The 24,123-nt window shown below is 39.4% G+C and overlaps 1 protein-coding gene across 1 annotated transcript; it reads left to right on the top strand.

Annotated features, from left to right (window-relative positions):
- The first annotated feature begins 49 nt into the window (after positions 1-49).
- On the top strand, positions 50-23,947 carry LOC147163200 (zinc finger MYM-type protein 4-like). Its single transcript, XM_086094668.1, has 30 exons — positions 50-160; positions 2,226-2,829; positions 4,871-4,923; positions 5,279-5,428; positions 5,895-5,958; positions 6,667-6,866; positions 6,986-7,110; positions 8,561-8,795; positions 9,232-9,444; positions 9,531-9,681; positions 9,760-9,875; positions 11,697-12,047; positions 12,119-12,269; positions 12,413-12,588; positions 12,757-12,928; positions 13,294-13,413; positions 14,274-14,317; positions 14,404-14,542; positions 14,744-14,806; positions 15,509-15,654; positions 15,761-16,532; positions 16,661-16,888; positions 18,248-18,327; positions 18,492-18,621; positions 18,713-18,864; positions 18,961-19,075; positions 20,201-20,461; positions 20,574-20,685; positions 20,969-21,037; positions 22,537-23,947. The coding sequence occupies exons 1-30, from the start codon at positions 122-124 to the stop codon at positions 22,625-22,627; spliced, it is 5,322 nt and encodes a 1,773-aa protein (XP_085950794.1). The 5' UTR covers positions 50-121; the 3' UTR covers positions 22,628-23,947.
- The last annotated feature ends 176 nt before the right edge of the window (positions 23,948-24,123 follow it).

The raw sequence follows: 24,123 nt of genomic DNA on the forward strand, positions 1-24,123 counted from the left end.
AGCCAAGGAAGAAGCGGCGTGGCCAGAGAGGAAGGAGGACAACGAGGAGAAGGAGGAGGAGGGAAAGGTGGTGGTGGTCCGGGGTGCTGTTTGGAACCCAATGACTGCAGCATAATTAAAGATGGCGGACTCGGAGGAATTTAGACTCAAACGATTAATGGTAAGCAAAATGCACCAGTTGTGCAATTACGCCTTGGCACTAAACACTACGGCGACTTATTTATTGCGTCCGACCACAGTGTAATAAGCGGTTAATGTTGGTTTTCTCACAGCAGATACGGGGGTGCTGAGGCTAAAGCTAGTTAGCTTCCAACTATGAGACGCTAGCACGCTGTTGTCTAGCAGTGACGCGAGCTCTATCTTCAACATCGCTCGTTTCAAATATGCTATCTGTCGTAAGAGTACACCAGTGTAAAGATAACATGGGGCTATTGTGATTCATAAATTCTTGATATCCTGTAATGCAGCGTTTTGTACGATGTTTCCTCCCAGCCCCCACAAACCTTTCACAAGGGGGCTTCCATGGACTGTAAAACGGCAGATTGTACTATATTCAAATACCCTCGTTCAAGTCTGTCGATTGATTATAGTTTATATTGATAAATATTTTCGATCCCGGCGGAGCTAAATAAACATCTCCACTGTAAGAGAAGAGACAACGTGAGGCCTGTAATCGTAACAATTCTTTGTAGTGGTTATTTAGCACCCACTATGGCTCGATTATCTCATTTTATTGTGGTGTCATACAGTATATTCTTCAGTTTACTCGTACATAACATCATTTAACATGTCCATCGTCGTTTAAATTAGGGTAATTCCGTGTATTTACGTCATGCGCGTCTAAAACAAACAGTAAACATAACACAATTTTCTTACGTCGTGAGTTTCTGCCAACATCAATGTTGTCACTTGTTTTTTTTTTGTTTTTTTTACCTTTGCGGTGTTATTTCTCTGTTAATTTTAGATAAAATAAGATAGTTTCTTTGCCCAAAGATGGGCTCTTTATTTCCTTGGACTGCTGGTGGGATTTTTTTTTTTTACAGCATGTATTTTGATAGTTGAAAACAATATAAACAAAAATACTAGGAGTGACAGGAATACTCTGTGATCTGAAATATCAATGAAACAAACTAATAAGAGGACAATAGTGTTACCGAATAGCGAATACATCAACGCATATTATAGCCGTGCACAGATCCCTTGCAAATACAGTATGCAGTACAGTGAACCCCGCATGTTTTGGCATTCACAGTTTTTCCCCTTCCCCTAACATGTTATTTGCTGAAAATTTCATCTAGTCTTTTTGTGCCCAAGTCAAAGTAATAAAAGTAATACTTTTGTGCCATCTTGTGGAATCTCGGTTTTGTAGTGAGTGAACAGTAAATATATATATTTTTTGTAGTTGACACTAAGGTGATGACAGTCAAGTCAACTTTGACTAATCGATAATGTCACTGGTCTGATAGCATATGTTTTGTTGGCTCGCCGTTTGTTCACTAACAACCGCCGTCGTCCTTGGTGCAGGACCCACCTCCCGACTTGTTAGTCCAATCACATTCAGCCATTTGCTCCTGATCACATTTGGACTTCTTTATGCTTTGCAGATAATCAGGAATTTTAAACCCTAGGCATGTTTTTCTAACATTTCAGATTATTTAAAAAAATTTAAAGTATTTAAAAATACTTTTAAAACAATTATGTCACAAATATGCGACATAGGAGAGGGGAGGGGTTGAGGAGTTGGGCACAACTTGAGCCACAGCAGATTGAGCAATGTGGCATGTCTATGACTGTATTATCTGGTTTATCTGTATGACATCAAATTGGTCGATAATTGCTGATAATTACCGGCCATTGATATTATCGTGCATCCCTAGAAATAACATTCATCTTGCCAAAATACATCTAAAATTAACTTGAGTACTTTCTTCCCCAAAAAATCACAAAACCGTTAAGGCTGGTGCTTATTGATCCTCCAGGCTTTAATAAATTAGGCTCGTTGCGCCATCGATCACCGCAGAAAGTTTCACAATGGGCCGTGGTTGCTGTTTTGGCTACCTGTACTGGACATCTGGGTTACGTTGGTGTAATATTCTCAAAAATCACCCTTGCATTTCTTTTTTTAAACACTTTATTTATAGCTCAGCACACAGATTTATAGTGTCCATTCTATGATTCTCATGTTGCATACAGTATGTTAACTTACTCTTTTCTGTTCTCATCAGCATGAGCAGCAGCAATCCAGAGTGTTTGATCGGGTGATGGGGTTGGGAGATTTTGCTGATTCCTCCCAAGGATCCAACACATCTTCTAAGAGCGGTGGTGAAGAGGAGACGAAGGCCATAGATGAAATTTCAGCTCAAGAGGAGCATCAACATCCAGACGAGGATAGCAGCAGCAACAGCAGCAGGCAAGAGGAAAAGTTAGTTGAGGGTGTGGAAGAGTCGTCATCTCCACGCATTGCTTCCCCCGTCACTGACCAGCGCTCCTCATTTACCATGGGACCCACTGAAGGAGGAGGAAGTGGCGAGGCAGCATTTGATGATGCATTGGATGGCCTTCCTTCATTTGGTCCCGAAGAAGAGGAGGAGGAGGAGGAGGACGAGGACTGGCACTTTGCTCTGCCAACTGACTCGCCGCAGGATGGTGACTGTAACAAAGCAAAATGCAAAAACGATCCATCGAGAGGGAAACATAACGACATTGACGAAGAACCTTCTCCTCTGGAGTCCAGAGAAGAGGTAGAGGAGGAGCGAGAGAGAGAAGCGACGAGTGGCTCTGCTAACACTTCCCACTCATCCAAGGACAACACCCCTGAAAGCAGCCAGGGTAGGTGACACCTCTCTAATCTATTCATCCACACATCCATCCGTTTCTATGCCACTTTTCCTGATTAGGGTCGTAGGTGAATTGGCGCCTATCAAAGCTGACCTTAGTCAAAAGGCACTGGTACACCCTGGACTAGGTCCAATGACAAAATCAAATACATCAATACATGTTGTTATGGTGAGGATCATTATCAGGCTTCTCCAAAGCTTGCTGATGAGCTCATCATTTGAATCACCTGTGTTGGAGGAGGGAGACATCTGAGGCCCCGTCCACACGAAAGCCAGTTTCAATGTATCCTCACAAGTTTCTTACCGTTTAGGCCCTTCGTCCACACGATGGCGCGGTTTCGGAGCTTGAAACTTTTGAAACCGGGCTCCAGAGTGGAAAGATTTCAAAACGCGCCCTGTACGCGTCCGTCTGGACACCTTATGCAGGATACACCTCCGGTGATGATGTAATAGTCGCAGCTCGATGATGACGCGTTTTTCTCGCGTGACTGCGTGCGAACAGTCAGTCTGTCAACAACAATGGCGGATAGTCGTGTCGTAGTCGTTTTGCGCAGCCTCCTTAGCTTGCTTATGCTTTTGCAGCAAAATATTTAGCTTCTTTATTTTTTTACTTTAATCACCCGCCATTGTCACTTCTCCTGTGTTCGTCTTTTTCATGTTGTTTCGATACATGCAAAGCCATGTTTGTTCTGCAGATTGCAATAAAGTAAAAAAAAAAAAAAGTGTCTGCCATCTTCACTGATTCTTCTTCTATGCTTTCCGTTAACTCCCTGTGGCTGCGCTTCAGCGCCACTCCAGACTTGGCATATACATTACAGCCGTTAAACGTCCTCAGCGTCTTCTTTTGGACACACGCAAGTCTTGAAATGCTTCTGTGTGTACGAGATTTGTTTGAGGAACGAAGCTGGCTTTGCTTCCATCTGGACGGGGCCTGAATCACACAGGAATGCGGCTCTCTAGGACCAGGGTTGCCTACCCCTGCTTGTCTTTCCGTTACACAATTTTTTGGGGTCACAGTCACACTTGTATTTGTATCATGGTCTAAATTGTTAGTTGAGTTGAAGAAATAATCATCTTTTTCCCCATCGTAAACACAATGCCAGACTTAACGGTTAAATTTAAACTAACCTTATTGTTGGAACATGATTTAAAATCTTTATGGAGTATATACGCTGGGCAACTATTACATTGTTTAAGATACGGATCTTGAATCATTACTAGGGATGTAACAATATCCAAACGTCGCGATACAATATTATCACGATATGAACCTCACAATACGATAATTATCACAATATTGTGGGGAGGATGGCGATATTAAAAAAGGTCACGGTGTTGTAAAAAAAAAAAAAAGCACAATATTGTGCTTTTGTACATAACAGCAATGCACATAAACAACTTACAATCTCTAATAAGACTTAATATTGAGGTATTTACTTTCTAATGCACGCACACATTGAGTTCCTCCACATATTGACCCGATTCACAAGCATATTACATCTGATGATTAGCAGCATTTTAAACATAGAAAGGCCAAAACATGCCATATGAAAATTAAACCGCTAAAAAACTAGCCACCAGAGGGTGCTCGAACTGCACGAATGGATATCAACTTCACATTTTTAACAGATGTGCTGCTTTTAATATCGTGACATGACGACGATATTGTGGCAGTTTTAATATCGCGATATTGCCGTCCCTAATCATTACAGTAAAAAAGATGCTCAGCAAGGCAAGTGGTATTTTTTTGGTTTTGGCACCAGCATAAAGCAGGGTACACACAAACCGATTTTTAGGATCTTAACTGAATTTCAAAATGTGAGACTAATGAAAAGGTTAAGCGTATCCTCTCAATGGCCAAAATACATAACACGCAGCACTTCCTTCCATGAATGCGGTCAGTCACGGCTATGAAAAGTTGCACAAGGATGCCATGTAACTATTTCTAAATACAAATATGTCAGTTTTATTTATTTATTTTAGAATTGGTAAATTTCCCTTTTAAAAAAAAAGGCTTTTTACCCTGTCATTAGATGCAGGACTCGTGAATCAGATGGAGCAAAGAGAAGACAGTCGTCGAGGAGAGGTGGGTACATTCGCATTAATAGAAATTTGTCATCCAACAGTGACGATCCAAACCCTCCTGCTCTTTGTGCTCATATTTTAGTCATATGTGATACTATTGATCAGTCAGTTTTAATTGTTTATGTGTACTGTTCATTCGATTTTTTATTTGTTTTACTTTGGAATACTTTTAGACCTTAAATTGACATTCATTGATATGTGTTCAATATTAAGCATAGATAAAATGTATGATTGACCAAGCACATTGGAAAAATACCAAATTTGATATATCTGCTTCAGAACAAGCTTAATTTTCCACAAAAATCAAGTGAATGACTGATTTCGCAATGTCAACTGTCTACATTTTGCTATGTCAGCGGTCCAAGCCTCCTCCCGTGGAGGTCAGCAACCCTCCGGTGTCTTCCAATATCACCATTAAAGATGAGCCAATTGATGAAGGATACGATGCTGCTTTAGTGCCTCAGAGTACCGCCAGACAAATCAAAGAAGAACTTGACCATCAGGAGGTCAGTGTGGTCCTTGCAAAAGCATACAGCGTTCGGTTCTACTATGTCCTTTGGAGTTTGTGTTACTATGGTTTGGTCTATGGTCAGGTGTAAGGTTAATGTTTTACCTAACCCGTGAGGGAAATTAGATATGATGATGTATAATCTGAGGGTCAATTAGTGGGCTATATGTACCTTACCTTGATATACTTCACACATGATGTCACGCTGGATTAATTTGTGACTTCCCAGAGAAGTTTGAGTGAGCTGGCTCAATTTTGGGTCTAAAAAGGGGAATTTTGTTTTAAATTCCTTCACACAAAATGGTAAAAGCGTCACACCACAGTGAAATTAAGAATCTGCTTTAAAGCATTTCAGGATGATGAGTAGTCTTGTCTCATTTTAAATTGACTAATGAATCTGTTTAGCACTGCATATATTTATGTATGACATATTTAACCACTTAAATTCTATTTGTGTTTTCCAGGAAGAGCTTAGAATTAGCTCTGTTTACTCTGTTGGCGGAGGTAACACACTTGCACCCCCTGTGGGTGAGTGCATACATTTTACATCATGTTTCTCGTCATAAACATTAAATACCATTATATTCATTTAATGCTTCAGTTGGTTATAGGCTTTCTCAAAGCAGATATTGTATCTATCTATTAGGCATGTCTCAAATAGATGGCACTGTTCTTAATATGTTGTTTAGTTAATGTGTGAATTTAAAATAGCTGCTCTAAAATTTCACCTTGGCCAAATTATTTAAGATTCCAAGTATATATTCATAGCCTAATAGCAATGTTTCATAAAAAAATGTGAAAAATTTGCTTTGATTTGACCTTTGTGGATTATCATGACCTGGATTTAGCAAGATTATGATGTGACAAGATTGCACGGATCTTCACAGCTATGTTAAAAAAAAAACACACACACAAAGATCACATGGGTTGAAATTCGCAGTTGCCCGATCTCTGACCCCCTCCCACCCCAATCCCGTGTAGTAGATGCCTCCTTTAAAAAAACGCCCCTTAAATAACTTACCTTAAATTGAGCATTAACTGTGAGAAGAGCAGTTTGGTTGATAGAATAAGTCATGTACTTAAGTCATTGTTGTTTTTCGTGTCTTTTTAGATGTGTTGTAAGTGCTCATTCCATTTTTTTTTTTATTCCACAGACATGGCACATAGGCTAATATGTTAGCTCCATGGGTCAGTATTTCCTGTCTCAGCAAACTTTTTCCTCTTTCTTCTTTCCAGCACATCAAGTGACAGCACCTGCTCCCCCACAAACAGCCATTTTTATTCCGGGTCGAGGCGCTGTTCTCCAAGCGATGACTCCTCTTTCTGTTCGACCTCCTGCTCCAATTCAGACTTCACTTCCATCCTTGCCACCGCTACCCCTTCGACCCCCTGCGCCAACCATTCCTGGTAGTGTTCGCTGCAGTGGCTGCTTTAAGGTACCATTCCATTCTTGCTGCTGTTTTGGGTGCTCACACAGACAGACAAAACAAAGAACAGCAAGGTGTTCATGACTACCACCAACGTCTTTTGTTTCTTGGTTTGTGAATGTGTTTAGGTTCTGCTAAAAGGTCAAACGGCATTCCAAAGAAAAGGTTCGACACAGCTCTTCTGCTCCACTGTTTGTTTGACAGGACATCTGCCACCAACAAACAAGAACCAGTCATGTTCTCTATGCAACAGGTACATCTTGGTGACCCCGCTGTATTTACAATTGACAAACTTTAGATAGATAGAAGAATCAGAAGATAGATAGTAGGGGTGAGGCAGTTCACAAATGCAAGGTGAAGTTCATACCGGTTTTGTGGTCAAGGTTTTTGTTAGGGGTGTTCTGATCAGGATTTTATGCTGCAGATTCCAATACCAATCATCCATGAGTGTGATCAGCTGATACCGATCACATGGATTCGGTGTAAATTTTCAATTTTGGAGGTATAACTACCGATTTTCCTTAAATAATTGATTAATCATTAGATTTTTTTAAAATAGATTAATCAGATTAAAAAAAAATAATAATATTTGTTAAATTTCTGTTCCTTTAGTAACAGTAACTTTCAGTAACAGGACATTAATCACAAAATACCCAAAATGACATGAGGGTATTTTCATACATGTAAAAATGCAATTTATCCTTGAGTACTGTTTAACAGCACGGAAAATGCCTTTGCGCATGCGCAGATGATAATGCATACTAAAGAGACACGTCACTTAGGAGTGGGAATCTATGGGTACCTCACGATACAATTCGATTCAGACGGCCACGATTTGATTCAATTCTGATTGAGAGGCCTACGATTCAATTCAATTCCGATGCATCACTACATTGGCGTACATTTTATAGTCCATGTAAAAGACTGGTAGCTTTTTAAAACAATTGCAGAACTTGAAGAAAGAGCAAAGATTTATATTTCACACTTTTACTTTAATAAAAGTGGCAAGGCAACCTGTAAATAGTCTCCTCTTAATCCTGTTAACTCATTCACTCACAGCCATTTTCACTGAAGCAACTCTCTTTGCTCCTGGCTGTTTTATTGCATTTTGAATGATTTTGCAAGGTCCACAGAATATTGTGTTCTATTGCTATAAAAACATGGAACCTACCAAAAGAAAGATTAGTCTTTTCTTTCATTAGGAAAAAAGGTATATTTGTATCTGTTAACATTTTTCAGTAATTAGCATTAGAAAATAGCTAAGTTTCATCATTATTCACAAATCTGTTGTAAAGCGCTTGTTGCAACATGGCCCTGGATGATCTCTTAAACTCTGTTGCCACCTGCTGGTCGTTTTTGTAATTACCATTGCTTCATGCATTCTCTTCAGTTCAGAAGCTGCATTAAAGCCATCTGTATGCTCTAGCATTTTAAAAAAAAATCGTATAAATACGTTTTTGGGAGCATGGTAATATTTAAAATAGAACGTATTTATACGTTTTTGGAAGCAGATGAGTTAATAAGAATCTTCATGATACTTTTGTGTGTGCTCTCTGACAGACCACTTATCTTGTAGACTGCTCTATAAGACTGATGCTTCAAATATATAGAAACATAAACTGCATTGTTTTCCCTCTGTTGCTTTGCTGTTATACTAATACTGATAAAACTCTTTGTTTGCCTTTGTTCTTGTCTTTTTACAGTGAGATTGTTCGGGCTCGGGACACCATAACAATACCAGCTGATGACAACACCTACTTGCACTTTTGCGGCCAGCACTGTTTGTCAATTTTTAGACACAGGACAAAAAAAGCTGAAAAGGCCCCTGAAAAAGTGGTTGAAAAACGGCCAGAGAAGAAAATAGATAAGCCTCAGGAGAAGTCCAATGAACGACAGACGGAAAACGTTATTTGTAGTGTGTGCAGAATCACCACCCGGGTAATCACAATGACATGAGCTTATTTTTCTTTCTTTTTTCAAACAACTGTTTTTTTTTGCGTCTTTTTGCCTGCTGAACTCTAAATGTCAGGCAGATTATTTTTGCTGAGAACTATATCTTGGGCACTCATTAATGTTTGGGCTACCATATTTGAAACACACTTCTGAAATAACAAATTTGCTCAAATTACCTTTAATAATTAATTATAGTCAGGATGTTAGTTAAACATAATTGTTGTAAAGACACTAATAATGTTGATTTCTCACAGTAATTGGGAATCAGATGAATATCAATATGCAACTTAATTTCTATAAATCTCTGCCAATACACATCAAAAGATCACTTGTACAAAATTCCTAGGAACTCACAATGTCCCAACAGGGACATGATTCATACTTTCTTTTTTTCTTGTCTGCTCCTGATTCTTTCCACCAGATCGAGCATGAGGTCAGCCACCAAGGTCGTCTGCACAGACTCTGCAGTGACGCCTGTTTTGTAACATGGCGCAAGATGCGACAGTTAGCCATGAACTGCTGCGAAGGCTGTGGACTGTACTGTAATAGTAGTTCGGACTCATATCATACACTAACAATTGAAAAATCCGAGCTCAACTTTTGTGGTCCCACCTGCATTGGTACTTACAAACAGGTATATATGCAAGTTTCTTTTTTCACTATAAGACACAAACGATTGTAATGTAAAAAGGTTGTGTTCATTGCTTCCCATGCAAACAGTCCTGCCGAAAGACGATTGAGTGTGCCAGATGTCAAAAGTCTGCAATCGTGTCGGCCACCATCATGGAGCGTGACGATAAAGGAAAAGTTCAGCTTTACTGTTCACCTGTTTGTGTGCAAATGAGCCGACCGCCACTGCACACGCTAACTGGTAGGATGGGACACAATCCCTGAAAAAGGTGTAATGATTTTGTAATATTCATGTGAGATGCTTGTGTCCATTCCACAGGGGCCTCATTCCCATGCTGTCTGTGCAAGACTGTAGCTGTTCCTCAGTACCACCTAGCAATGGTGGATGGCACCATAAGGAACTTTTGCTCCTATGAATGTGTTTCTACCTTCAGGGTAAGGGCAGTACAATAATTGCTTAATAATTATAGAAGGGCTGTCAGAAACGATTGTTTTTAGAATCAATTATCATATTCATTATAAATGATTCCATCGGTTATTTGATTGATGCCCCCCGCCCCTGGCTGACCGACCAGGCCGCTGACTCATAGTCACGTGTGTACGATCCTTTCTTCCTGTGACCCCCGTCTCCAATCGGCCCCAGCTCCATTTTGTAGTAATGACATACAATTTTATTTTTTTGTTTGTTTAAAGTGACCCAAGTCCCTCTGCATTCACACCATCTTGTCGCTGGAAGTGTCTGCCAGCAACAAATTTCTGTGCAAAAACAGAGAAGGGCATTGTAAATAAGGTTTTAAAATCTTAATGATATAATTATAGTTTCAAAGCATTTTTTTTGTGGTGAATATTAATCCCTGTAAAAACAAAACAAAAAAAAACATTATATTGTTCCAAATTAATTACCGGTAGCTGCACCCTTAGCCATTAAATTATAGAAGCAAACATAGAAACCTGATACAGTAAAATTTTCTGATAAATAAAGGTCAAGTACTCTGAGGACAGAAATTAGCAAATTTAAAACAATAAGTGATTTCATCATTTCTTTGGTGATTACCTCTTCTTACTGGAACACTGCAAAGGAAAACATGCTTGAGGAAAAAAATGAAGAGACAGAAGCAGCACAAAGTGTTAACTGTATAAAATGTAAATCAACTCAGACGAGAAGGATGAAATCAATGCAAAGAAAAAAAAATAGGTGATTAAAACGCAGAAGCACTTCCTGATACAAAAACGGTCAAATATGTGCAATAGGGGTGGGATGATACGTGTAACTAATGATTTGATACTGTGACAATATGTGGCCCACGATATTGATAATATCACAATATCTACGATAATCGATATCATGTCAGAAATGTTCTCAATAATACATCACAGTATTCAATATGTGAGTGACAGTGAAAACTTGCCGATTGTTTTAATTCGCAAACAGTGTCTAGACACCAGTTCTTCACCAGGTCATAAAATATTGAAATTGCCGTCAGTGTATCGATATATTTATTGCAACAGTGAGCGCAACAATATATTGCAATATACATTTTTTTCCTCCACCCCTAATGTGCAATACTGGAAATGACATGGCGAAATAATGTCATATAAAAAATCAGAATCATAGATATCCATCCATCCATCCATCCATTTTCTGTACCGCTTGTCCTCACAAGGGTCACGGGGGTTGCTGGAGCCTATCCCAGCTGTCTTCGGGCAGTAGGCGGGGTACACCCTGAACTGGTTGCCAGCCAATCACAGGGCACACAGAGACGAACAACCATACTCACAATCACACCTATGGACAATTTGGAGTGTCCAATTCACCTGCCATGCATGTTTTTGGAATGTGGGAGGAAACCGGAGTACCCGGAGAAAACCCACGCAAGCACGGGGAGAACATGCAAACTCCACCCAGGAAGGCCGAAGCCCGGACTTGATCTCACAACCTTTGCACTGGGAAGCGGACGTGCTAACCAGTCAGCCACCGTATCTATTTACTCAATTGTCACAAATTGTTCGATTTATTATTTTTTACTGACAAATCTGGAAATTAGGGTCTGGAAAAAGTATGTAATTTGAAATTAGTCGAAAGTCGAAACCCATCAATGTTGTTTAATTTAGTTGTTAAATATAATAAGTATAACCTTATTTTCATTGCGCAATTACCTAAAAATCTACTGTATTTCGTTTCCGATTTTGTCGTTGAAAATACAGAATGTGTTCCCTAATCTGTAACTGCGTGTTGATTTTGATATATTTTAATAGAAAACAGGACATACTGGGTCAGAGCTGATCAATGGAAAATCTTCTCCAAGGGATGCCTCGCGACTCGGCCCCTCGTCCAAAGCCAGCTCAGTCCCACCCATTCCTCAGGACTACCCGTCTACAGCCCCTTATCCCAGCCACCACGGAAGCAACAGCTCAGTACCCCCTTTGGTTCCGCCATCGCTAGGTTTGACCTCAACTTCTGTGCCAGGACAAGGCCATCCCCGAACACCTGCACCTGCCGCTCAGTCTCTGAAACCAGCAGAAGGTGGACCAAGCGATAACCCTAAAGTGACCTGCCATCAATGTATTAAGCAGTTCACCACCAAGCCACTGCTTTTTGGCCACAAAGTAAGATCCTCAACATCTTCATTATTTTCACATCTGGAACTGTTGTGTAATTGTACCTTTTTTCTTCACAGGATCGGATTTCTGTGTTCTGCTCTATGATATGTTGTGACCTGTATAAAACACAAAACAATATCCTGATCATGTGTGATGTTTGTAAGAGGGACAAAGTGCCATTTGACACAATCCACTACAATGGGAAAGATATTTTCTTTTGCAGCAAACGTGAGTCAGCATTAATTCTTGACATTTTAATATTCATTTTGAGAAACTAAGCTTCTATCAGACCAAAGTTAAAAATTTTCATCTTTTCACTGTTTCTGACTTTATATGACTGGTGACTATCCCCAACTGTTGTGTGTTTTCAGCCTGTAAACAAAACTTCAAAGTTTGCATAACATCTCGTAACAAGGATCCACCCTGCCGCCCCTGCAGCTATTGCTATAGCATTAGCCAAAAGATGTTGCATAGTCACTATGGAGGCAAGCTGGAAGAGTTCTGCAAACCCCTCTGCATGTCCCAGTACACTGTACTCTATTATGGGGTAAGAAGATAGCCTCACATTTCTTATAAAAAAAAACAATGTTACACTAATCAGTCATGAATGTAAACAAATTAAGTTTTTTTTTTGTTTTGTTTTTTTTGCATTTTCATGAATTTTACATCAGTCTGTTAAGTGATCAATATGTCTTTATGACTCTCCGTTGTACAGATGGGTCGATGTGACAGTTGTAGGAAGCAGGGCTACTTAAATGAAAAGCTGCAGTACATGGGCTCAGTGCGGAACTTCTGCAACCTGAACTGCTTACTCGGGTACTGCTCCCTGAATTTTGAATCGACCCAGCACACTCCCAGTAACGGTACTGGAGCAGAGCCACCTCATGGTAAGTTATGTTGACGTGTGAAGTCAGAATTGCCTATTGGTTGCTGAGAAACTGGATATTATTGTGTTACATAACGTAGTCATGAATTTCTTTGAGCGCCTTGTCTTAGCCCACCTCAAATTGATCACCACTTCACACCTGGACCCACTGCAGTTCGCCTACAGATCATATTTGTGGGCTTGAGCTCTGCCTTTAGTTCCGTCCTGTCATCTCTGCCAGTTCAATGTGGCCCACTCCCACTGCAGATGGATCACAGACTTTGAATCACAGACTGTCAATGTACTTTTCGCTGACAGTGGCAATAACCTCTATTATGATTCTGCAAAGGCAGTTAAAATGTGCAATTTGTGTTGCTCTAATTGCAGCTCCAGCTCCAGCCCAGCCTCACCACTCCTCAAAAGCGAACCCCGTCATAGCTGATGTTGTGTCACTAGCAAATGGCTCTGCAACTCAGCCCAGTGTGCCGTCGGATGTTGCGCTGACTGGTTAGTTGATTTGTGTATTGATCCTTGTCATAGTGTCTGCTAGCACTGGGTGATTGTTGATGTAATTTATTTGTTTTATCAGTCAATCTAGGTTCATTTTGAGTCAGCAAAGCAAAGCAAAACTTCAATAATGTCATTGTCATTTGCTTTTTCAAAAATCAAAGGGGGGGGGGCAGATCTGATTTTTGTGGGCAAAAAAAAGCACAAGTGCCAGCATACCATTAATTTGGAATTACAGGGTTTCTATATTAAATTTACTGTATTTGGGTGGTTGCCCAATCATGAATCTAGAGTAGGCACTGGGTCTGTTTACTCATGATATAATGCAATATGTTTAATTTATTATTTCATATTTAGCGTCTTTATACTGAATTATTTAAGCCTTAAAGAAATACTATTTGTGTAGTTGGGGTGAGGGGGTATAATTTTTTTGGGGTGGGGGGGTATTTCTTTTTTCAGTAAAAAAAAAAATCCAACTGAATTTTAACATTAGCCATTTTCTGGTCTTATATCTTGTTCAAGCCATTCCATTCAAGCCTTATGGAAGGATTTAACCTGCCTCAAAACATTTGCATTGTGTGGTTAAAAGATTAATGATGATTGATCATTAAGTGGATAAAACTCTGAATATTTAATATTCACCATTACAAGTACTTATTTATTTCATCATATTTGGCCAGTGTCAGTGAAGTTCAGGTGACCCTACATAGTCACGCAGTGGCCCCGGGCCACTGTGATGTACAATAAAACTCTGTGTGACGTATTTTTGACATGCCGCTGTCACAATTAACTGTCCCCATACCCTGGCTAATATACACTGTCAGATCATGTTCATGTTTTTCTTCTTCTTCTTTTTACAGGAGGACTTTCAAACTCTAGTGTAGATGGCAAGATTCTTGATCATGTATGTATTGCATCCTCTTTTGGAAATAGTACTTAAAATACATGGCAAAAACTCAAAATCTTTGTTTTTGCTGTTAAAATGCATAGGCCAGCACTCAGACAGATACCATGCGTGGGTCCCCATCCTGCCGACGTCAAATGAAGAACAAGTCCGTTCTTTGCCGGCCATTCACAATGGATCAAGAGAGCTTATGTCTGCTCCTTCAATCATCCACGGATTCTTCAGGTAAATTCACAACACCATTTAGCATGTCTTGCCTCGTTTACATATGTTGTTGCGCAGAATGAATGCAGATACCAACAGGTGTGTTTAGAATGTGACACACATTCAAGCGCTAACCAAGCAGCAAATGTTGCCTCTATGTGATGAGACTGTAACAACAGATGCTGTAATGCCAACTAATTACAGCTCCCTCTCTCCAAGCAGATGATATCACATTAGATGACTGTGAAAAAGCTGTTAAAAAGATGAAGACAGACCGGGAAACGGGTGAGTAGCTTCTACAGATATTACACAGCTGCAGGAATATGAATACATGATTAGATAATTACATTATGTGCGTAACAGGGTAGAACCATTGGACTGGACAAGGAAAACGGCAATTGCTTGTCAAAACCATTGTGGACCAAAAATGACAAATGAGTGTGAATTTGATTGCTTGATTTAGGAAGAAGGAAATTGTTGGGGAAAAAAAGAAGATTTTTCGTTTTGGGGAGTGCAGAACAAAGTATTAAAAAATGTATTTATGCGTCTTTGGGTTTGTATGAGTTAAGTTAAGTAACAAATATTATAATATAGTGTTGCACCAGTCCCCAATTAAACCGTCAATCAAAATATTTTCTTTAAAGTCTTTTTACATAATTATCCCATCCGCATAGGTTGAAAAAAGTAACAAGCCTATTTTGACAAAGCAAGAAGTAAAAAGAACAGTTATCTGTTTTCAAATGCAGGGAGTAAAAGTAAAATTGTCAGAAAGTACTCCGGTACAGTACAGACACCTAACAAAAAAATCTACATAAGTACATTAAAAAGAAAAGAAAAGATTTGTTGTTAGTTACTTTACTCCACTGGTGCAACATCTTTAAAGTGAGGCACACGTTTTCTCTGCAACTGCGATTAAAAAAAACGCTAGGTGTGTTTCAGCCTGTTAGTGATGTACTATTTTCTTACATTGCTTTCACTCTCACCCAGCTCCATCCCCACCCTCATCAAACTGCTCCACAGAGGAGGACAAAGTGAAGATGCTAATGGTGCCAGTTCCCGTGCCAGTCTTTATCCCAGTGCCTATGAACATGTACACCCAGCACACGCCTGTTCCAATGGCAATGCCTATAACTGTATGTTTTATTATGTTATCTATCATATTCTATAACATTTGAATAATTAGGAGCAACGTATGCACATTTTGGTATCTTCTCAAAAGTTTGTGTTTGTTATTTTCAGGTTCCAGTGCCCATCGTTATACCACCGCAGAGTAAAGAAATGATAGATGCAGCCATCCAGTTAGATCCTTGGAACGAAGAGATTGAAAAGCAGGATGATGTTGAGGTCTCCATGGAACAGGAAGTCATACCCCCGCCCATTGTCTTACCGCCACAAAGAAAAGATATGAAAGATGCAGCTGTCCAGTCAGATTCTGTGGAACTAGAGACTGACGAGCAGAATCAGGCTAAGGTGGCATCACAAATCAAAGATGTGAAAGATATTGCTGTCCAGTCAGATCCCACGGTCGCTGCACAGGTTCCTTTTCCTCTTGTGCCCCCACAGAGTAAAGATGTAAAAGATGCAGCTGTCCAGTCAGAGCCTTTGAATTTGGAAAGGCAAAATGATTTGGACGATTTCGGAGAATGTCAAGTCACATCTAAGATCCCTATACCTGTTTTTGTGCCACCACTGAGGAAACATGCAATAACCACTGCTGACCAATCAGATCTAATGGATTTGGAGGAAGCTGCCACTGTCCAGTCTGACTCTTTTAATGTGGAGACAGCTGACAATGTCCAATCAAATCCTTTGGATGTTGAGACTGCGGCCACTGTTCAATCAGATACCTTGGATGTGGAAACAACTGCCGCTGTCCAATCAGATCATTTGGCTGTGGAGGCTGCTTCACCGGTCCAATCACATCCTTTGGATGTAGAGACAGCTGCCCCTGTCCAATCAGATCCTTGTGATGCGGAGACTGTAAAGATGGATTTAGATGATGCCAGCACAGGTGATGCCCTGACTGACTAATTGTGGAGTGTTTCCTTGATATTGATGAGTGACTCCCGGTCACCCCAGGTCTTTAATGTATGACGGAACCAAACTGAAGCACTTTGTTTTTCCAACTGTATTTTACAGACCCGGATAAAAGCACAATGTCAGAAGTGCTCCCTCCTGCAGTCCACCAAGTTGAGGAGAGTCCAAACACAGCACAAACCAAAATTCTTCGCCCAACTTCAGGAAGGAAAACACGTAAAAGCCAGCCAAAGGCTAAACCGACAACAAGTGAGAACCAAGACACCATCCCTGCTGAACAACAGCCTCCCTCTTCTCCAATGGCTGATTTGGAGTATGACTTCCCAATGGGTAAGAGATGAATGAGTTTAACAGTTGCTAATGCTGATCGTCACGATGCGACAAGTTAAAAGTCTCCATGGATGTTGGGGCTGGACAATGTGAAAATGGAGTGAAACCAAATGTGCAGTTGGAATCATACAAAATTGTAGGGAAATGTCAAAAGATGACCTGCAAGTGTGTTTCGTTTTTTCCTCTGCTTTTTTGCTACACTTATTACAAAAGATGGAACAACCTTAACGTCGAACCTGTTTATATGCACATTAAAAATTGTCAGGTTCAGTCAACCTAGAACATTTAATAAACAATAGACAAGAGATTTCAATTATTTTTACTCGCGAGGAGAACCAGACAGAGATGTACTCAGTTACAATCTCTTTTCCGCTCTGGACACACTTTGTCTTCATGAGCATACTTTGTATTGGAGTAATCCAAAAGTAATCCAAAGTAATCAAGTTACATTTCTTTAATATCATGGTACTTGGATTACGTTACTAACTACATATTTTATCTTGCAACTAATGGAATTCATTTTAAAAGTAACCTTCCCAACCCTGAACACACAACAGCAACCTTCAAGGATATGAGTCATTATACAGATAATAATACAGACATCCCACAAAGCTTTGCTCTCTTCACAGACAACTCCAACCAACATGATTCAAAACAAGGTCATACACCGCTGAATAAATGCTTTACATAAATGCTTTGCAATATTATGAGTACATATGGGATAATTTATGTACAGTACATTTATTTTAACAGAAACCATCTGATTTCTGGAGTTATCTGTTTAATTGCGTTAGCATGATAATGGGATATGTTTTATCTATATGATAATATCGCATTGATTGGGATAATTTAACAACTGCTTCTCCCCAATATTGTGATTTCCTTAAGCACATGAAGCCCTTTCATTAATTTTAAATCTGTGCAGTTGTACAAATAAGCTAATAATATTACTCCAAACGTGCATCCATCAAGCACATTTTTTTTTAATTAAGGAGTGGAGAAAGGCCTGTCATGTCAAGGGCCAATGCTTTGTCGTATAAAAGCCAACCAAATATATCAAAAGATTTCAGGATAGTTGGAAATAGTCATATTTTTGGGAGTATTGTCACGCCAGTCGCACCAGTCAAACAATGCATCATGGAGTAGCGGCAAACTTTTTTTTTTGTATCATTATCGAGATATCTGACATGAATATTGAGGTTTGGAATATTGTCCAGCCCTATTTAGGACTATATTTTATCACCAGTCACTATTTAGTATGCAAATGCACAAATATGAGAGTTTTAATTGACTAACTAGAATGTTTAAATATTACCTATGGCCAAGTAATGTAATAGATTTTTGGTTGTTGTTTTTAAGAATTGCTTGATCTGAAGCCATCAACGACCCCTAAGCGAGGTGTGAAGAGGCCTCGAGAAGCTTTCTCTGGTCGGAAACGGGTAAGATGGCAACACTGACTGGGCTGCAGTATAGTACTGTAAGCTCTCTCATATCAGCCTCCTATACTGTACATATGCTTCAGAACTTTGTTTTCAGATTGTTTTTACTTTAAATTGCAATCATTTTGGCTAACGTGCCCATTATTGCATTTCTGTTGAGGCAGGGTCGAAGGCGACCTGCCTCGTCAGATCGCAGTGCTGTCGTGACTCCAGTCAGCTTCCAATTGAACTACATGTATGGTGTTAAAGCATGGACGAGCTGGGTGCAGCAACACAACACGCATTCTAGAAGATGTGAGCAAGAATGCTTTTCCTCTGTTGCATTTGTTGGATCGACACTATTTGAACGTTTTGGTTATTTGCTCACCGTCTCTACTATTTCTAGCCAATCCGGTGGTTGTTAAAGAGGATATTCTTCAGTGTGATTCTGCTGAGCTGAGCTATGCTCTGTCTTGCTTTATCAAAGAAGTGCGTAGGCCGAATGGTGAGGCCTACAGCCCTGACAGCATTTTCTACCTCTGCCTGGGGATACAACAGGTACCCGCATTAATTGTGAGCATCTTTTGGTAGATTGTGTCTCACTTTATCCTGACCTTTTGTCTTGTTTGCTTCTCTCGCCCTCTATGTGGACAGTATCTATTCATGAAGGCCCGCATAGAAAATATTTTCACCGATGAGCTGTACAGTCAATTTGCATTGGAGATCTCTGGGATGCTGCGACTCTGGAAACCTAAACAGCTGCCCAGTGGTATGTTCACAGATGGGAAAGCCGTGCCAATATAAAACCAACTGTAGTAGATTATTCTAGATAATTTTATTGCACTCGATCTCAGATCTGAGCAAGAATGTGACCAAGTTTTGGTGCTCAATATATTAGCCAATTGCCCCCCCAAAAAATCTACATTATCAGCATGAGCTTACAATTACTACTGGATATTGGCCGATAATTGGTTTGGCGGTTTATCATGGTTTTAAAAAGTCAAGATTTCAATAACTGCTAATACTGGCTGTCACCGCTAAAGAGTTCTTCTTTTCTATTTTTGAGGAGACTTCTAAGCAATGCACAATATGATTGGTTGCTTGCAAAGTTGAGTAAAGGAGCTGCATCTTTGAAGTTAATTGCCTCCAATGAACTTTTTGCAGGGGTACGGAGGGAGGTTAGAAGAGACAGACAGTTACACAAATGCGTTCTGAATAATGTGCATTGTCTTAAAAATAAAAAACAAGGTGCCAGCCTCTAGTTAGCTCCAAGGACAACATGAGTAGCCCTTGAAATATAGTTTAGCAGTGATGGGACACTGACTTAAAGAAGAATTAAAACAGAAAAGAAGATTATTCTTTTTTGGGGAAGATGAATGTTAACACTTATTTACTTAAACGTTTCATAATGTACCAAATATTCTATCTATATAAAATAGATTGTGTCCAATGGGGAAACAAATTATTAACCCCAATTTTTTTTAAAGTCATTTTAGAGCTGCAATTTTAATACCCTGATACTGCAATATATTTGGTAATGGTTAGCATACTATCCGATTCTAATATCAGCCCGTACCAACTTAGAACTGTGAGGCAAGTGCAAACTTTTGCCTTCGGCACTCTGAACGACGCAGCCGAACAGGACTTAAGTGGACCATTGCAAAGAATTTTAGTTGAGGACTCTTCGCTGCATACAAAGTGATCGATTGAGCGGCCAATTAGCAGCTAAGGGATCTTGCCAAATGTTAGTCGAGCCCACGTCAAAGTGTGAATATTTGACTGGGCACAACCAATTTTTTAACGTTCTTAAAGCAAACTGTACAAGGTACATTGACTAAACAGCAAACCTGATGCCGTTTTCTCAGGTCTATCCCATTCCACTTTCCCCCTCCAGGTAGCCCTGTGTGCTCTCGAGTTGAGGAGTCCTTCCTATGGGAGTGTAAGCAGCTGGGCGCTTACTCCCCCATCGTGTTGCTCAACACGCTTCTCTTCTTCTACACCAAGAACTTCCACTTCACCACCTTGGCGCAGCACCAAAGCCTGTCTTTTGCCAACTTCAGTTTGCACACCAAACCCTGCAGTCGAACAGGCAAAGTCCTCTACCTCAGATACCAGCGAAACAGTGCTGCTGCTACTTCCAGCCGTGGAGAGACAGGTGTGTGGAACGCGTCCGCAATCGAACCCTTGGATTCATTATCGCCCTCAAATGTTAAATTAAGTTAACCGTTCAGGAATGTTGACTTCATGTCACTGATTGTTGCTTTTAGAGCGAATGAAAAAAAAGCAAGAAAAGGAGGATGGGGACATTGAGATGGCAGAAAATGTTACCAATCCTCTGCACTGTCCCGTCAGACTCTATGAGTTCTATCTCTCTAGATGGTAACACACACACGCACACACACAAACAAATGTGAATGTTATGATACAATTTCCGGTCCCCAAAGGAGAGGAATCAGCGACAGCACATTTGATTATATTTAATGGGATAGCATGCTGATGTGTGTAGACTGACAAGAGATCCATCTATTTTTCAGTTTATGCTAACATGCATGGTTTTGCTACTACAAGGGAACAACCAGAAAACTGAAACTACTTACTTACTGTCTGTTCTTTTCCCAGTGAGACAAAAACTTAATCTGGTTCTGTCTTCTGCCCCTATTAGCCCGCCAACAGCATTAAAGAGGACCGACATGTTTTACCTCCAGCCTGAACGCAATGTCCACACACACAGGTCAGAAACTTCAATTTATCTACCATTTCAAGTCACTTATATGCTAGGCAGATCCGCCAGTGGCTCTGCTCGGAGAGGCGAAATGCAACGTTCATGCCCCACTATCTAATTTTTTTAAGCAGTTGTTTGATTGTTTTTTACTGCAATACCCTTGCATATGGGAAAGGTGATCCACAGTCACAGATGCACTTGTCAGCCATTTAGTTTGGAAGTGTGCCAATATGGAGTAAACATTTTTGACTGGCAAATATGTTTGTATGTATTTGTAAGTATGTTTGTTTTTTACGCATTTAAGTACGTTTGAACGTACTTGTAGGCTAAATGCTATATAAAACATTATTCCACCCGTAATACCACACAGGGTATTGACTTTCACATGTTCATACCCCGTGGCATTATGGGAAAAATGCCTAACATAAACCATGCACTGCAGACATAACAATAAATCATAAAAACTATGAAGACACAATGTTTACTTAATTTTCGAACCTATTGGTATCATGTAGGCTATGGAGGACCAAAACTGCCAAATGAATAATTAAATGACTAAAAGTGAAAATAAAAACAGATATAAAAAATTATAATTCGGAAAAAAAAAAAAAATACACAAATGATTTTTTTTTAATATATATATATATATATATATATACACACACATATATACACATATATACATATATGTATATTACATATATATATATATACATATATATATATATATATACATATATATATATATACATATATATATAAAATAATTATGATTTTATTTTTAATTATGTTTTTTTAATCCGTTTTAATTTTCTATTTTAGTCATTTATTTACTTTTAATTTTGGCAATTTTGGTCCTCTATAGTGCAAATGCAATAAATAAATAAATAATAATAATAAAAAAATGTGTGTACTTGCGCCCCAGGGGAAATGCTAAGTTTTTATTTATTTATTATTATTATTATTTTTGGGCATTGAGCCTATAAGTGGTTTCAAATGTACTTGCAGATATATTTAAACATATTTGAAAGTACATTTAAATGTATGGGAAAGTATATGGTGTAGTTAAAGCGCTATATAAAAAGCAGTCCATATATCATTTGCGTTCGAACATATTTGCAAGTATGTACTAATGTATTTGCAGTCAAACATTTAGCCTGTTAAAAATGTTTGCACCACAAAGGCACTTTCAGGCTTCCATAATTTAGCAACAATAAAACATACTGTCGCGTAAAGGAAGAAACAGAAGCTGCTGTTGGCCACAGCTCAGACTCGCTGATGTCACAGGCCACCCCATGAGGCTTCGGTTTATCATCTACATTTGCACATTGTAAATAATAGTGATTGTATATAAGCACAAAAAGTTAGTCACAAATATTTGGAACTGCAAAATATACATGAATATACTTTTCAAATGTATCCAGCTTTGTGTTTTCGCTGTATTATTATTTTTTTATGTACAATGAATTTTTAAATGAAATTTTCACTCTCCTTTTCTTTGCCCACAGTTCCTACTGGTATACTTGTCACGCACTACATCACACAATTTTGCAGAGCATGCTCACTCGCATCTTGGCGGTCAAGGAAGTTCAGCGGTAACAGGAGGCAGCCTCCGCTTGGTCGCAGTTTACAGTGAGTGACATGTGTTCCTAGAGCATCACGGACACGTGCACGCGCGCCAGCTCTTGGCTTGATGTGAAGAAGCGGGCCGCCGTGCTGTCAAAGACACAATGGACATTTTGTCACAAAGATGACGACCGGACTCTTTGCTGTGCTTACCTGAGCGGATGCCTGCCTCCTCCTCCGCCTCTGACAAACACTCCTCGAGTCTGCCGGCATCTTCTACTGTTTCAAATGAAAAAGGAGTGTTCCGGACTATTTGATTTTTCCTTTTCTCATCCCCATCACAAATTGGAGCATCAGATCATGCGTCCCTCATCAGGCTGCCAGTGTGACATTCTGTGCAATGGTACTGTACAGGTACATGCATCGTGTGCACTGTGCTACGCTGCTGCTGCTTCTGTTGTTGTACCCAACGCTTCCACTGGAAGATGCCCCCCCCTCCCCAAACCACCACCAGATTTTAGGTATCAAGCAACATGGACAGCTCATAGTTGATAGATGACATCATGAAAAATACTGTTTTTCATAATGTCAACCAAACTTAATTTGACCAAAAACAAAATAGTCGTCATCTCTGTGTGAATGTATCTGGTTACATTCTCTTGATGTTTTAGAATGGCAAAATCATGATACTTTGAAGCAGTAATTTTTAGATCATGCAAATTCTAGCAGGATGATGCTAGCACCAAGAGACATGACGACTTTTTTGAATGCGTTGATTACAGAAAAATGTGCTTTACAAAACAAATGGAGGATTTATTGTATTCTTTTTTGTCACATAAGTTTTTTTTTTTAATAACAATAAGAAAACTCAAGAACTGTAATGTATGTTGAATGAGGTGGTGTGACACTAGAGGAAACTCGGTGCCTCATCTTTGAAAAATGTGTCATCTGACATATTGCCCAGATCATTTTCTTTAGTCTCTTTTGTGGCCTTATTTGGTGTCAAATGAAATCACCCCATCAATTCTTTATATTCATGGAATCATGCAGTGGTTCCTCATGCCCCTTTTTGTATCCTGTATATATCCATCTATTCCTTTTTATTCATGTGTTTGCCCCTTGTGATGGTGCCATTGTTTTGTTGGGAGTTAACTTTTTTTTTTCACTTTCATGTGGCTTTGCGGCGTTTTTTTGTGTGTCTGTATAATGGTCTGTAAGGTTTAAAAATATTTTCAATGGTCAAATAATAAATGAGCAGTTTTTTTTAGGGTCTGCCAAAAAGTGAGTAATAATTTATACTCATTCATATTCTTGAGCATTGCCAGGTGATCAATAAACATTTAAGAGAAAGTTCTTGATTGTCGGGAAAAAAATATTTTAGTAAAATGGAAGGACAGCATTAAGTGCTTAGCACGCCTGCCTTAAAATTCTGCAATTTGGGGTTAGAATGTCTGGACTTTCAAAGTTCTCCCTGTGCTTGTGAGATTTCTCCAGGCACTCCTTTCCAAAAACAAGATTTGAAGACTGTA

This window comes from Leptonotus elevatus, chromosome 14, assembly GCF_054856555.1.
Source record: "Leptonotus elevatus isolate MCC_2025b chromosome 14, RoL_Lele_1.0, whole genome shotgun sequence".
Classification (NCBI taxonomy): Eukaryota; Metazoa; Chordata; class Actinopteri; order Syngnathiformes; family Syngnathidae; genus Leptonotus; species Leptonotus elevatus.

Bases quoted from the DNA above. Each gene is read 5' to 3' on its own strand.
- LOC147163200 (XM_086094668.1), top strand. From the start codon at position 122: ATGGCGGACTCGGAGGAATTTAGACTCAAACGATTAATG. The intron at 2,830-4,870 runs GTAGGTGACACC...CCCTGTCATTAG, and splicing joins CACCCCTGAAAGCAGCCAGG to ATGCAGGACTCGTGAATCAG. The intron at 12,929-13,293 runs GTAAGTTATGTT...CTCTAATTGCAG, and splicing joins TGGAGCAGAGCCACCTCATG to CTCCAGCTCCAGCCCAGCCT.